General features: G+C 38.9%; 2 protein-coding genes across 2 annotated transcripts in view; one reads left to right on the plus strand and one right to left on the minus strand.

Moving 5' to 3' along the window:
* The window catches only part of b4galt2 (UDP-Gal:betaGlcNAc beta 1,4- galactosyltransferase, polypeptide 2), a 123,488-nt gene extending 119,084 nt beyond the window's left edge, over positions 1-4,404 (plus strand). The window contains exon 7 of the mRNA XM_041055354.1: positions 4,247-4,404. Within this exon, the coding sequence (XP_040911288.1) occupies positions 4,247-4,397 (151 nt within the window). The 3' untranslated portion in view covers positions 4,398-4,404. The remainder of the gene's footprint in view (positions 1-4,246) is intronic.
* A 5,252-nt stretch (positions 4,405-9,656) lies between these two features.
* On the minus strand, positions 9,657-13,092 carry zgc:113531 (uncharacterized protein LOC541359 homolog). The gene is made up of 3 exons (XM_041056198.1): positions 12,542-13,092; positions 11,428-11,557; positions 9,657-11,171 (listed from the first exon to the last, which is right to left on the minus strand). Exons 1-3 carry the CDS (start codon positions 12,896-12,898, stop codon positions 10,981-10,983), a joined length of 678 nt encoding a protein of 225 aa, XP_040912132.1. The 5' UTR covers positions 12,899-13,092; the 3' UTR covers positions 9,657-10,980.
* Positions 13,093-13,335: the final 243 nt, after the last annotated feature.

Genomic DNA, 13,335 nt, shown 5'->3' on the forward strand with positions numbered 1-13,335 from the left:
GTGTGATTAATGTTTGCCATCTCCCCTGCATTCACACCTGCACACACACTCACACACAGACAGACATACACATATTCACACACACATGCACACACAAATACTGTACATATGTATACACATTCACTCAAACATACACGCTCTCTCACACAGGAGTCCGTTCTCTCAGCTCTTTTAGAGATGCTGGTTAGGCATAGCAATGAGATACTGGGCCAGCGGAAGTAAGAAAGAGACACATTCATCACCAGCCACGAGTCTCAGTTAGCAGCACACACACACACACACACACACACACACATTCTGTCTAGCAAACACAGCTTCGTGCATTGCAGATGAATGAGTTGCACAGTTACACTGTTCAATATTCCATTCATATGTTATCATCTTGGGGCAGTACGGAAACAGGGTGTGTTTGTGTGGATATGTGTGTGTGTGTGGAAGTGTGTGATACTGGCTTCTGTAAAATTGCATTTAGCATGCAGATGACTTAAAGTGTGCTGTCCCATTTAGAATGCCTTAAAGGAATAGTTTGACATTTGGGGAAATGTGCTTATTCACCCGCAGATGACAAGATTGATACCGCTCCCGTGTCTATATGCTAATAAATATGAAGCTACAGCCAGGAGACTATTAGCTTAGCTTAGCATCAAGAATGGAAACAAGGGGAAACAGCTAGCCTGGCTCTGTCCACCTGTCTACCCTATATATTTTTGCTTACAGTTAATACTCACCTATAATATGCTAGAACTGAACAACAGTTTAAAAGTAAGATTGAAGTTTTTAGTAAACATTATCCATCATAAAGTATCAGGTGTTGAATGGAAAAAGTAATTTTGAATAGGGATACAGTACAGAGGTTTACATTCATTCAGTCAGTCATTTTTTTGTTATGCTACCATTATTATGAAAAACACAAGAACCACATTCCACCCATATCCCACCCACAAACAAATTTTAATTTTTGTTAATTAACAAGCTGTATGCACTGGTAGGTGGATTTTATCACCTTTGGACAAAGCCAGGGTAGCTGTTTCTACACACCATAGCTTCCTTTCTGGCATACGGATATATCGACCTTCTCATCTAACTCTTGGTAAGAAAGCCAATAAGCATATTTCCTAAAATTCTGAACAAATCCCCTCACACATTTTTCTGCAACAGTGTCAAGTGGGCCAACTCAAAATATATGACACTAGAGCAAAATACTCCTCTATTGCTGGCATGACCAGTTATTGTTGAGACCCTAAAACAGAAATGTTTTCCTGTGAGACCCTCAGTAGTATTAAAATAGTGCTTTGCATAACCTGGTTAGGACTTAAACTGGAAATCAGACTAATGAATATGTATGGAGGCCTGTCTTTGTCATACCCTCTAACTCTATAAAATAAAAGTAAGATAAGTGGGACTAATAGATTTTAAATGATAGTGCACATACAGTAGTTTACATATTGAGTGCACATGCATTTGATATTCCCTATATGTATGTGGGGATTAGTTTATTCCATATAATCTCCCCTGTTTGATAGATTCATCCAAAGATTTCTATTTTTTCCCTCAGATTCTCATTCACTTTATTTTTAATATCACTATATCTTGCTCCCTCCATCTGTCACTCTCTTTCTCAGATATATATTTATCTCTCTGCCCATCTATCCTCTGTTTTTTTCCCCTGTCATCCAGCCCTCGTTTCAGTTTAAACCGCCTGCTTTTTCTCATCTCCTTCCCTTCTTCTCTTTGCACTCTCGCTCTTAAACTAATTCCCTCTCCTTTTGAGATAGAGGTACCAATCCTTGGTAGACATCAGAACACGTAATTCTATTTATATTTTATTGTATTATATTGTTCAAGGGAAGGATGCTTGACAACATTTTTCCAACTTCCATTCATGCCGGTAAAGCTTTTTTTGATTTGATTTGAGAATGACAGAAGGAAAAGGCGATGCAGAAAGAGGAGAGAGATGTTCACTAGTCAGTTCTGACAAGGATCTGTAGACTCAGTGGTCTATGTTGGACTGAAGTGTCAACTCCAGTTGTAAATCCAAGCATGTCATTACGAAGACGTCTTATGTTGGAGACAGTCACTGCTGTCCTCTGAAAAGTGAATGCACACGGCTGTGTGTTCACACACATCAGCTCTTTCTCTGTTCACAGACAACAGAAAGACACTTTTAGACAAGAGTGTTGTAAACACGCTGTTAGACACTTGCACACTGTGGCCTCATTTCCATTCTGACTGCTACTACTACGAGGGTAACAGGAGGGTTTGCCTTATGAATCAGGTTCAGTGCCAGAAGTTGCATCACACACTGAACTGAAGCGCAGCAGCATTTCGGTGTGTGTTTCTGTCTGACACATTGTGTGAATTATTTCCCCATCTTTAACACTAAAATCAGAGCAGATTCCAACGTAAGAGCAGATTCTGATGTAACTGCTGAAGCACAGCCAATCGGGAAGGATACAACAGCATAATTCAAACAAACCAAGGCGGATATAATAGATAATACCGTTCACAGTGCAATGCCATAGCACCACCTGTTGGTCAAGATCAGCACTGTAAAGGATAATCGATATACAGTATACCGGTAGTTCATTTTAAACAATCCAGCTGAACAGTCTGTAAATGGAGTTGTAGGTACAGCTTTGTCATGATTTTCCCCATGTTTGTGCACTTATTTCCTCTCTCTCTTATTATTTCCAATATGTATTTGCATTATTTCAATTCCCCGACTGCGTTCTGTATCAGTTTATTCTCAGGTATCTTTATGTTTTGTGTTTTTGTCCTGTGAGAGTCTCTTTAGTACAGTGACTCCATGATGTTGAGACCAGGGCTCCATGGGGGGCAGACCATCTGTTGCTGGACTCCTTGTTCCTCTTGTTGTTGAAAATAGTTGTTTATTTCTCTGGCAGATAAGAATCTAAATGTCTAAAGTGCTTAAACCTTTTACACTGGGTTGATTTCTGTATTGATTTATTATCACGTTTTGTGATGCGTTGTGTTTGTTTTATACAAAAGTCTCTTCTGTAGTTAAACCTTGGGACCTACAACCGTTAATTCAATTTCCCATGTGTAACCGCATGAATAAGCAAGTGTGCTCTAATTTAGTTGTTGAGAAGTTGGTGTGTTCATCAGTCTATACACAAGGCAAACTCACTATTCCTTGCTCTATGGCTGTTTGCAAGTCTAATGTCTTCAGGAGTAAAACCAAATCTCCTTCCATTTGTTGTACATGCAAGCAACTGAAAACACATTCCTGATGATTCAAAGCAGTCAGAGAAGACATGTGTGGGGTTGTCGATAATCTTAAATGCCTTTTTGAGGACTTGTATTAAGCTGTGGTGGGGATCTGTGTTTTACCAATAATTTTAGAACTGAGATTAAGAAAGACTTTGCAACTGATTCTTGTGCTTTTAAGAAAGGGAAACCAGCAAATTGATGAAAAGGTTAAAATGCTTTGGATAAATGAGGAATAAAATGTTTTATTCATCGAAAGTTTTTGCGGGGGTCACAAAATGATTAACAAAAGAAGGAAACAGAAAAGCAAGGGAAAAATATTTATAGGCTGCGTAAAGTTGGGTTTTTTTCTTTAATCTTTTTTTTCTAAATTATTGAATACTTTTACTTCTTTGGGATGTCTTATTGTTGTAAAACAAGGTAAAAAAAAATCTTTAGTTGAACAGGTCACAACTGGTAGACAAACGCAACAGATGTCAAAAAATTTGTAGACAATGTTTTGTTTTAAGGCATTTAAGGCAAGTTTAACAGGTTGGGAACCACTATTCTATTTGATGTTGTTATATGTCAAAGGATGTCAAAGACTTGCCCCAGTGGAAGCTGAGTGACAGAAAACTCAGCTTTGTCATAAAATAATTTGTACCTAAAAATGAAAAGCCCTCCTTTTCTCCATATTTCATTATTTTTACTGTTCTTTCATCTTGGCATTGTGGTTTTGTCTCTGAAGTAAAAGAAAAAAAAGCATGGTTAATGATGAATTTTTTTTTTTTTTTTTTTTTGGTTCCCAGTCCACAGTGCAGTCCTATACTTATCTGCATTTCCAGAAGCATAATGTGCATACATAACAACCAAAACCGTGTTCTAGCAATCTAACAAAATTTCATGTAAATACACTGAAATTATACCTTGAAGTTCTGGCACTATTGTTTCTTTTCACTTGTACTGAATTATCTAATTTTCTTCATTGTCTCCCCATTTCCCTTTTTGTCTCGCTCTTTTTCTGTCTTCCTCTCGTTAGATTCAATAAAATACAGAACACAAAGAACACGATGAAGAAGGATGGCATCAGCTCTCTGACCTACAGACTGGTTCAGGTCAAGAGATATCCTCTGTACACAAATATCTCTGTGGAGATCGGCAAGCCACCACCCCGGCCCATTAAGGGCTAGAGAGAGACAGAGAGGAAGATGAGTGGGTTGATGCACATTAACTGGAGGGAAAAGATGGAAAGAGGAGAGTTTAAATGAAAGGACATAAGGAGAAAACATATCTGGTGAGATAATGGAGGGGTGAGGGGAGAAGTAGTCACAAGCACATCATGGTCTCTTTCTCTCTCTCTCATTACCCCTCTCTGTGTTTTTTGAGATTTCAGTTTGCCATTTCTGTATCCGGGACTCAGGCTCTTTCCACCTACAACTTTTTTTCAAGCAGCCAATGGCTTCACACCTCCTACTTTCACCAATCAGTGACTTCAGAATTAGAGTGTGGACCAAAGCTCGAGTATCGGTGGCAAGTTTGGCATCAAACTTGGGGCTAAAGCTTGGAGTCTTTCCGTTAACTATCCTTTGTATACTGGTGGGCATCCAATGGCATATCAGCGGAGGACACTGACAGGAAAGTTTTCATGGCATATTCTGGAAATGATGGACATCATCCTGAGGGATTTCTTGGAATATTTTGATCGAGATGATATAATGAAAATGACCCTAGCCATGAGAAACATGGGCTGTTTACACAGATACTAAGACAGTGTGAGAGAATGATAGATACAAGATGTGGTACCTGCTGGTTGGGAATTTAAGTATCAGGAAAATAACAAGCCTTGTGGATAACAGACTTTACAAGGGCCATCAAAGAATTCACTTCCCAAGCATTTATGGTGATGGTCAGTAGAGCGAGGATTGCCATTGGAGGCAAGCATGATATAAAGAAGTGCAGTGTTGATCCATGGAACTTAACCAGATGATTTGCATATCAGAGATATCAGCTGGCGCTTATCTTGACATACGAATATTGACATTTTTTCGTCAGGGAGTCACCTGTTTGGATCTAATTACTCAATCAATTCCTCCGCTATCAATTAATGAATGTGTATTGTGCCTGCATCTACAGCAGAAGACTCAGAACAGTGCTGGGACACGCTGATAAAACATGTTCGTCAGCAGCAACAGACACCCGGGAACTCTCTTTTTGTTCTCTTTTTTTAATATATATATATAAAATCAAAGTTTGGAATCAGACACTTGACTTATTGGAAGTTTTGCAACAAAAGTCAACGCACTGAAGATGTGGAAAGTTTTCTTTTGTGCTGAATGCAACGTGGTGGAACTACTGTGGGAATGCATTTTGAAATCTAATCAAGGAACTGAAGACAACAGGGCAGATATATATACTGACAGCTCAGTTATGATTTTAACCCCTTGTGGCACATATTGGAGATTAGGCTTTTAGAACCTTTGTTCTTTTTTTCAATCAACGTGAAAAAAAGATGGAGGTTTATTTTGGTAATTTGCGATTTAAAGGTACATTTTTGTCTCTATAAGTAGTCACTGGTTTGAGGCACATCAACATTCCTTAAATTTCTACTGATTCAATATGCATTTCTTTTAATATATTTTCTGAGCATACTGTTTACAGGTTGCAAACATCAGAAATGAGTTGTCAGGACAGAGTCATGACTCATGTTCTGCAACTTTTACTCTGGCTCCACAGACAAGAAGAATTGCAATTCATTAAAACTCTGCCAATATTATTACTATTCCATTTTCTCTCTCTGTTATCTTTTTCTTTCGGTCTTTAAGAAAAAGAGTATCATATCCGGAAAGAGGAAATTATAAGGTGATAGTCTTCTGCTGGTGGAAATTGTGAATTTTAAAGCAGTAATGAGAAGTTATCGTTTGAGCAGTTTGACTGACATCTCTAATGCTACTTCAGATTTTATCATCGTCAGCTGTCAGTTCTGTATTGCAATCTGTTTTATCACACTTTCAGGTTTCATAAGTGATGGGCTAAATTAATCAAACTTTTAGACATAAAAATTTTCTATTGAAACTGTTTTAATTTAATTTTTTTTGTCTTATTGGAGTCTTTGGGTTTCTTTCCCTTTGTGAGAGATGAACAAAAATCTGGCACAAACATCTACTTTGATGCATCGTTCCTCATCTCTACTCTTGATGCTGTTACTGTTGACGCCTAAACACCAAACTGATGCCTTCAGAAGTTACACAAAGGGGCAAGGAAGGTTTTTTTTATTTCAAAGGTTACTCTTTTTTGGGGAAATATCACTTAAAGAAAATGTGTTGATAATGCTGAAGTGAACACATACTTGTGTTACTTAAAAAAGCAGGAAAAACATATATATATGGAAGGTAAAATTGAGTGTCTCTTCGACACACCACGGTCCCAAACACAACAAGCATTCACAGTCTACCCTTTTTCTCTGTGCATTAGCTCCTCTGTCATTGCCGTGTCTTTCTTCCTCTGCCAGTCCAGGCTGTATGTGTCAATGGCACACTGTTGTGCTTTGTGATGGGCCCACTCCGAGCACAGCTGTGTCTCACAAGAGTTCTTCTTCTTTCAATAGATATCGACAGGGCCTCTCTTTGTGTCTCTGAATCTGTGCCACTTACTGTATCTTTATTTTTCTATCTATTCTATCCCTCTCTTTGTGAATCCCTCTGTCTCCCGCCTTTTCTGATTCTTTCCCCGAATTTAACAAACTGTCCTTTGCCTTTTCATTCTCCCTCTTTTCTGTGTTTTGCTCTTTTTTTTGTCTGAGTGCAGTACTCTCCTGGTGAGTTTTAGTGTCCTCAGTAGACAAGCTACACATGGAGAGGTCAATACAGTCCCTTCTGTATACTGTTTACAGCTTACCCTGTGCAATATTAGGAATTAATTCACCACTACCCCATATCCTGCTTTGAAGTCATTGGTTTTATGTGGGATATGATTTTTATGGTTTTGGTTTCTCCATCTTTTGCCTCTAATTTACCTATTGATTTGAAATCCTTTTAATCTGTACACAACAGATAGAGTCACAGCTATTTGCTTTAATGATTTTCAGGTTCTTACAGTGTCAGAGGGGCACTCCAACGATTTAATGTTTTCCTTCATAAAGTTGGGATATTTTTGAGAGACATGAGGCATGAGAGACAAAAATATGTGGTCAGAATTGAAGCAACAGAGGCCAAGATATCTTGAATTTTAGTCCCTTGGATTGGTCAAGTTCCAAAGACGCCGGATACTACATTTCCCATAATGTGTCTCTCTTTGAGGCACAGAGCAGGAGGAAGTATTCCGGGCAACCCTGGTTCTGTTCTTTCATCTTTCCCATAAACAACATTACATGATTCACAGTTGGAGAACTTTTACAGATCGATGTGAAACTCTGTTTTAGTAGAAAATATCTGGTCTGACACGACCATTTTGGCATCATCAGTGCTATTTTTTTCAGACTTTGGAACGCTCCACTAGAGCCAAAGACGACATTATCCAGCTTTTTTTCACAAGCTAAGCAGTGACAAATAAACTGAACTTCATGTATAAAATTGGTGGGGTGTACCAAGCTTCATCAAGGCTACTCAGATAAATTACTGGAAACTCTTTATGAGGTCAGTTGCACAAAGAAAGTATAAGCTGAGGAGTGACAGTTGATGGAAAAAATGAAGGATGTAATGAAGGATGTAGCAAGAGAGACATGGCCCCAGTGTGTATAAACAGTAACATGGGTTATAGATGTAAGGATCAGCAACAGAAACTTCAGCAAAAATAGTATTTGAAATGTTTCCCTTGCTTGAGAATAAGAACAACCATGAGGAGTGCTTGATGTTTCTTAATGGACTTTTGACTTGTTCCAGTTGTCAAGCACACCTCAGGTGTTTAAGTATTCGAAGTGCTTTTTCAAATACATTTTTTGCACGTCTGCTGCTGAGAGCAGACAGGACTTTCAGGCCTGTTGGCGTTTTTAAAAATTTACTGTATCTCTAGCTATGTTTTTTTTTGTACATTGAATGTTGAAAATGTTATATCTTATATAGAATGCATTATGTCATATCAAACCTACTTTTTCTATACAATCAATAAATCTGATGTTAAAGATTGTATGATGGTCTTTTTAATGTGTGGGCATGCGTGTGTGTGTATGCATGTGTTACTATGCTTGTTTTTCTCATGTTACTGAAGAAGGTTACATTCAGACTCAGACTGGTGGATTGATATTAGTCTCCACCTGCAGACTAAGGTGATCCCAGACCTGCGATATCAGCAGTTTTTCAGCAACCGTGTTTCCAGTTGCTATGACAACCTACATAAACCTGTTATTGTTATTTGTGTGTGGTCCCGCTGACTCTTTGGGCTAAAATTCTGTACCACTTTGTGAATTACATCTGGCTTGACTTTTGTAGTCTTTCTCTTTTCTCTTCCATCCAAATTGTATAAACATGTCTTCAATGCTACAAAGTAGCATGCTACTGTCTTTCTCTCTTCTACTTTCTACTGCTTTTCACATTCTTCCATTGTTTTCAGGGAGCACTGGTCTCCAACTAAGCTCTGCAGGGAAATCATCATTGTATCCTCTCAAACAGAAGCCAAACTGTTCACAAAACTGCTAATTGTTCTTGTAAAATAGAAATAACCATCTGAAGAAAAAACACAAAATGGGACATAATTAATGGGCTTGAAAAGGTGTTTTAATTAGGAATATTACCAGCATGACACAGGTGTGATTTACATCAGTTCCCTTTGGTTTCAGGCAGCAAAACTGCACTTAAAGGAAAGAGTCGACATGATGGGAAATACACTTTCTAACTAACTTTCAGTTAGATGAGAAGGTTGATACCACTCTAATGTCTGTACACTAAATTATGTAACTAGAGCCTTTTAGCTTAGCCTAGCATAAAGCTAAGCGGCGTGTCTAACCCTCGGCAAGAAAGCAGATAAGTGAATTTTCCAAGATGTCAGACTATTCCTTTAACCACGGTCCTCTCTGATAATTCATGAATTAACATGATAGCTATGGAAGAACAGCTCTCAGATCTTATTCTCATTCTTACCCTGTTTAGACTCAGTGTCTTCCTTCATGAAACTATGATTTACAAGGTGTTCATAACCCTAAAAATCTACACTTAATCCCAAACCTTGAGTAAGAAAAAGCTTTTCAGGAAGATTTAACACTGTGAAACGTGTCAGTTGTATCAGTATACGTCAAGCAGAAGCAGCTTGGGCATCTTAAATGTAAAGTAAAAGTTATAGTAGGCTTCAACACTGCACATAAACATATAACAAGATTATTTTTGGTTTTCATTCAAAGGTCCCTCATGATTAAAGTAATAGATGATAACAAATTACGGAAAAAAGATCTGCTGCATATAAACCTATATAAAATGACAATATACTTCATGCTACATTTCATCATACACTTTGATTCTGAACACAGTAAATGATAATTTTATACTTTGGCAGTGGAAATAACAGGGAAAGGTGTTTCTATGAAACAATACACATAATTTCTTGTGAAAAAAATAATAAAGCAGTAAATTACATATTGTTTTTTTTCAGCTCTACAGTGTACATGCACAAATGACAGTCCATTAAATGAAACCCTGTTTTCAAATTTGCCCGTGTCTAGAACTACTGTACAGTCATATGTTAGACCACAGTCTTATTCATTATATTTCAATTAGCATGGAAATTGAACTTCAAAATTTATAGAACAGTTACAAATTGTTTATTGCTTTGGCAAGCCATTTCCTAGGCTAAATTGCATCACAGCTGTGCATATATTTTGGTACTGCATCAACCCGTGACAGGTCAATTACAGTTTCTTATCATCCAATAATCTCATTGGCTTTGTTATATGGCTTGTTGTCTCCCAAAGCAGATGTCTGGAAAAAAAATATATCTTCTGGGTTTTTAAGGTGTATAAATGCCCACTACTCTCTAAAATCATGCTGATCTGCTAACTATTCAACCTTTTTAAAGTAACTGTCTATGGGCAGATGAAATATAAAAAGGAAAATACCTAGAGCAGGATCGCCTATTAAGGATAAACTTTGATTTCTAGTTCCTATCAGATTTGTTTAATTATGGATTTTACAGATGCAGTTACAGAAGCAAAAGGGGTTGCTGGTGTTTGAAATTTCATCAAAACAAACATTATTTTCACAACACTGCACCATGTCTTTAAACGAGAAGATAGCATTGCATTTACTTTGGTTTTCAAGAAACAATACACCTTCTTGGCTAGCAAGAGGAAGTCTTATCTGTTTTTCTTTACATAAGCTTGTCATGGCGGGATGAACCTGTTATAGGGCCATGGAGTGAAATAATTTGCTGCTGGGCCCCTATTGATCTTCCACCAACCACCCTCTGTGCATGTACCAACCAGTATTTCTCTGATGGCCCCAAGGTTTCTGTGTGTCGCTTAGTTTGTGGTAATGAAATGTTTGTGATATACAGAACAGATAAGGCAAGATGATGGTCCAGCATTGCCTACCAAAAGTGATAATTTCAGTGGGTCTTATCAATGTTATAAAAATGTTGGATGGATTATCCTTGTGGAATGGCAGCTCAGCTTAAAGTCTTTGGCTGCTATTCCTAGACATTTTTGTAGTTGCAGATGATCCGGTAAGTTTGGCATTTAAGCTGACATTTTCAGCTGCAGAGAAGGGTTCAGCATGTTCTTAGATGTAGAAGGTGTACAGATGATCAGCCATCAAGCAATGAAGACAGCTGGTGCTCTGCTGACAGGGTGAGTCAGTTTTGCTGGGTGGACGGTTGTTCAGGAGTACAGTTTTTGAGGCGGGAACAGGTGGCGAGACGGTTTCCCTCCCAGTAGCCAGCATCCTGGCCATCGTGACAGCGACACTTGGTGCAGGAGTCGACCCAGATGGGCTCTCCTGCAGGAATCACCTGACTGCGTGAGGCATCAACGTAGCAGTTGGGACCTTGACGGAGACGAGCGACAGTGGTAAGTGTAACTGCAGCTGAACAGATACTACAAACATATGTGCCCACCTCTGCATGCAAAAGATAAAATATGCTACAAGCTACAAAGATCATTAACAAAGCAAGATCACAGGCCTAAATTACTACATTTGCAAAATCTACATTTGGGAAGATAAATGTTCTGTTCCACCTATGAGAGTGTTTTTCAGCTTAGTAATACTTTCTATTTGCTGTCACTTTTATTTTTCAACTCACCCTCCTTGCATTCAGGGCAGCATTTTCCCGGCTCGTAGACAGGGTTGACACATGGTGGAGGGGCACAATCTGCAACTAGACAGCGGGCGATGCCATCACTGTCACAAGTGCACTGCTCACATTCTGAAGGCTGAAAAAGACACAGTGAGACTCAGCATGGATCATTTTATAATCTCTTCATGATGTAAATGGGAGTTAATCACTGAAAGTAAGAAGACAAAAAGCATTTTACTGCATCATATTTCTAACTAGAACAGTTCACCAAGCCCACCTCCTGCCACCTCAAAAGGGGGCGCCATTTACCTCTGCTTCCCTGCTCTATACTCAAATTACATAACATACAATCATGTGGTTGTAAGTTTTGCAAGGAAATACACCTACCTATCATTTATGCTGTCTTATCCTCATTTATATATATTCATATATTGTATCCTCATATATTTGTCATAAATATAAGTTTAATTTTAAAAACATTCTTGTACATAGTTAGAATGACAAGGAGCAGTGGCTGCAGAACAGGGTGGAATCTGCATGAAACAGACCAAGAAATCCATTGTAAGCATCAAGAAGACTGAGTTTGTGCTCACCTTTGATTTTGTGATGTTTGTGTGATACAGTATTTCTTCACAATTAGTGACTAATACAGAACGACTGAAGCTCTGTTTTGAAAAGAAAAAAAAAAACTAATATTGATTCCTCTGAAAAATTCAACATAGCTATAACGGCCATGTTGTTCTTACTAATAATTCGTGATATTTCTTTGGCTTTCCTGTTGGACATTTTTCCCATACTGCACATATAATCTGTCCAACTATAGTTTATAGCTTTGCAGTGACATTTAAAATATTTCTGAAGGTCATTACTGACAGAAGTACCTTAAAATGCTGCGGTTTTTAAAATCTGAGGTAGTGCAGATGGACGGTTTGAGGCTTGGTGGCAGTGCAGGGTATTAGGCCATGTCTAAATTCTGGTTCCATGTGAGAAGAGACAAGTAGTCTCAGCACATTTTACGGCCCCTTTGACACAATATCTGCAGTCCCCACCTATCTCTGGAGGCCATCACTGGCCACTCCAATATTTGCAGGCAATCATGTGTCATCATTTTCAGTCTTACCTGGAAGTTCTGCCCCAGCTCGTACACCACTCCCCGGTACTCACACCCGATCTTCTCGCACCTGGGACAACAGTCGGTGGGGTAGTGGCTGACATGGATGCATGCAGCCGGGAGAGAGGTGCACTCAGTGCGGGCACACGCGGATCCCTCAGCGGTACACTCACACTGGGTGCAGTGATCAGAGTCCAGAAAATACCATTCCCCGACGTAGTATATGCTGCCGTTGGCCTCGCAGGTGCTCTCCTGCTGTCCGGCGACTGAGAGGCCAAATCCGGCCTGTGCGCAAAGCAGGAGCGCCAAAACGGCCGTGCGTATCCTGCGCTCCAAGGAGAGGCGCTCACTGGAATTATTTGCCATGATATATCTGATGATTCACCTCGTCCAAAACAAAAAAAGTTAACAGTGAAACGAAGTGAAACATCCACTCTAGTCCAGTTGTGATTTGTTTAACAAAAGTTTTTAGTTTCTTACATTGTTACTGAGCCCAAAATCCTTAACATTACCTCCGTACTCCTTCCGCAGGGGTCTGCTGGGGCTGCGAACACTTCTGCGAAAAGCCCGGAAGGGGGTGGAGGTTGGGGTAATAAAGAAAGAGAGTTATATTCACTGCCTCTCTGAGACTTCACTCTCCAGTTTCAGATGGAGTCTGACCCTCCCCTAGTTTAACATCTTTAAGAATATTTGACTTTTACGAGAGCACAGGTGTGTTCGTAATGACTTGGTAAAAAGGTTTAAAAATATATTCGGCTTAATTTGCTGCATTTTATACATTTGTGTTAGTTTTAATAAAACTC

This window comes from Toxotes jaculatrix, chromosome 14 (genome assembly GCF_017976425.1).
Source record: "Toxotes jaculatrix isolate fToxJac2 chromosome 14, fToxJac2.pri, whole genome shotgun sequence".
Taxonomy (NCBI): Eukaryota; Metazoa; Chordata; class Actinopteri; family Toxotidae; genus Toxotes; species Toxotes jaculatrix.

What these genes read in the sequence shown, in the direction of transcription:
- zgc:113531 (XM_041056198.1), bottom strand. Translation starts at nt 12,898, where the DNA reads ATGGCAAATAATTCCAGTGAGCGCCTCTCCTTGGAGCGCAGGATACGC. An exon ending in AGCTGGGGCAGAACTTCCAG is followed by an intron (nt 11,558 to 12,541) that starts GTAAGACTGAAA and finishes TGTCTTTTTCAG; the next exon opens with CCTTCAGAATGTGAGCAGTG. An exon ending in CTGCCCTGAATGCAAGGAGG is followed by an intron (nt 11,172 to 11,427) that starts GTGAGTTGAAAA and finishes GTCTCCGTCAAG; the next exon opens with GTCCCAACTGCTACGTTGAT.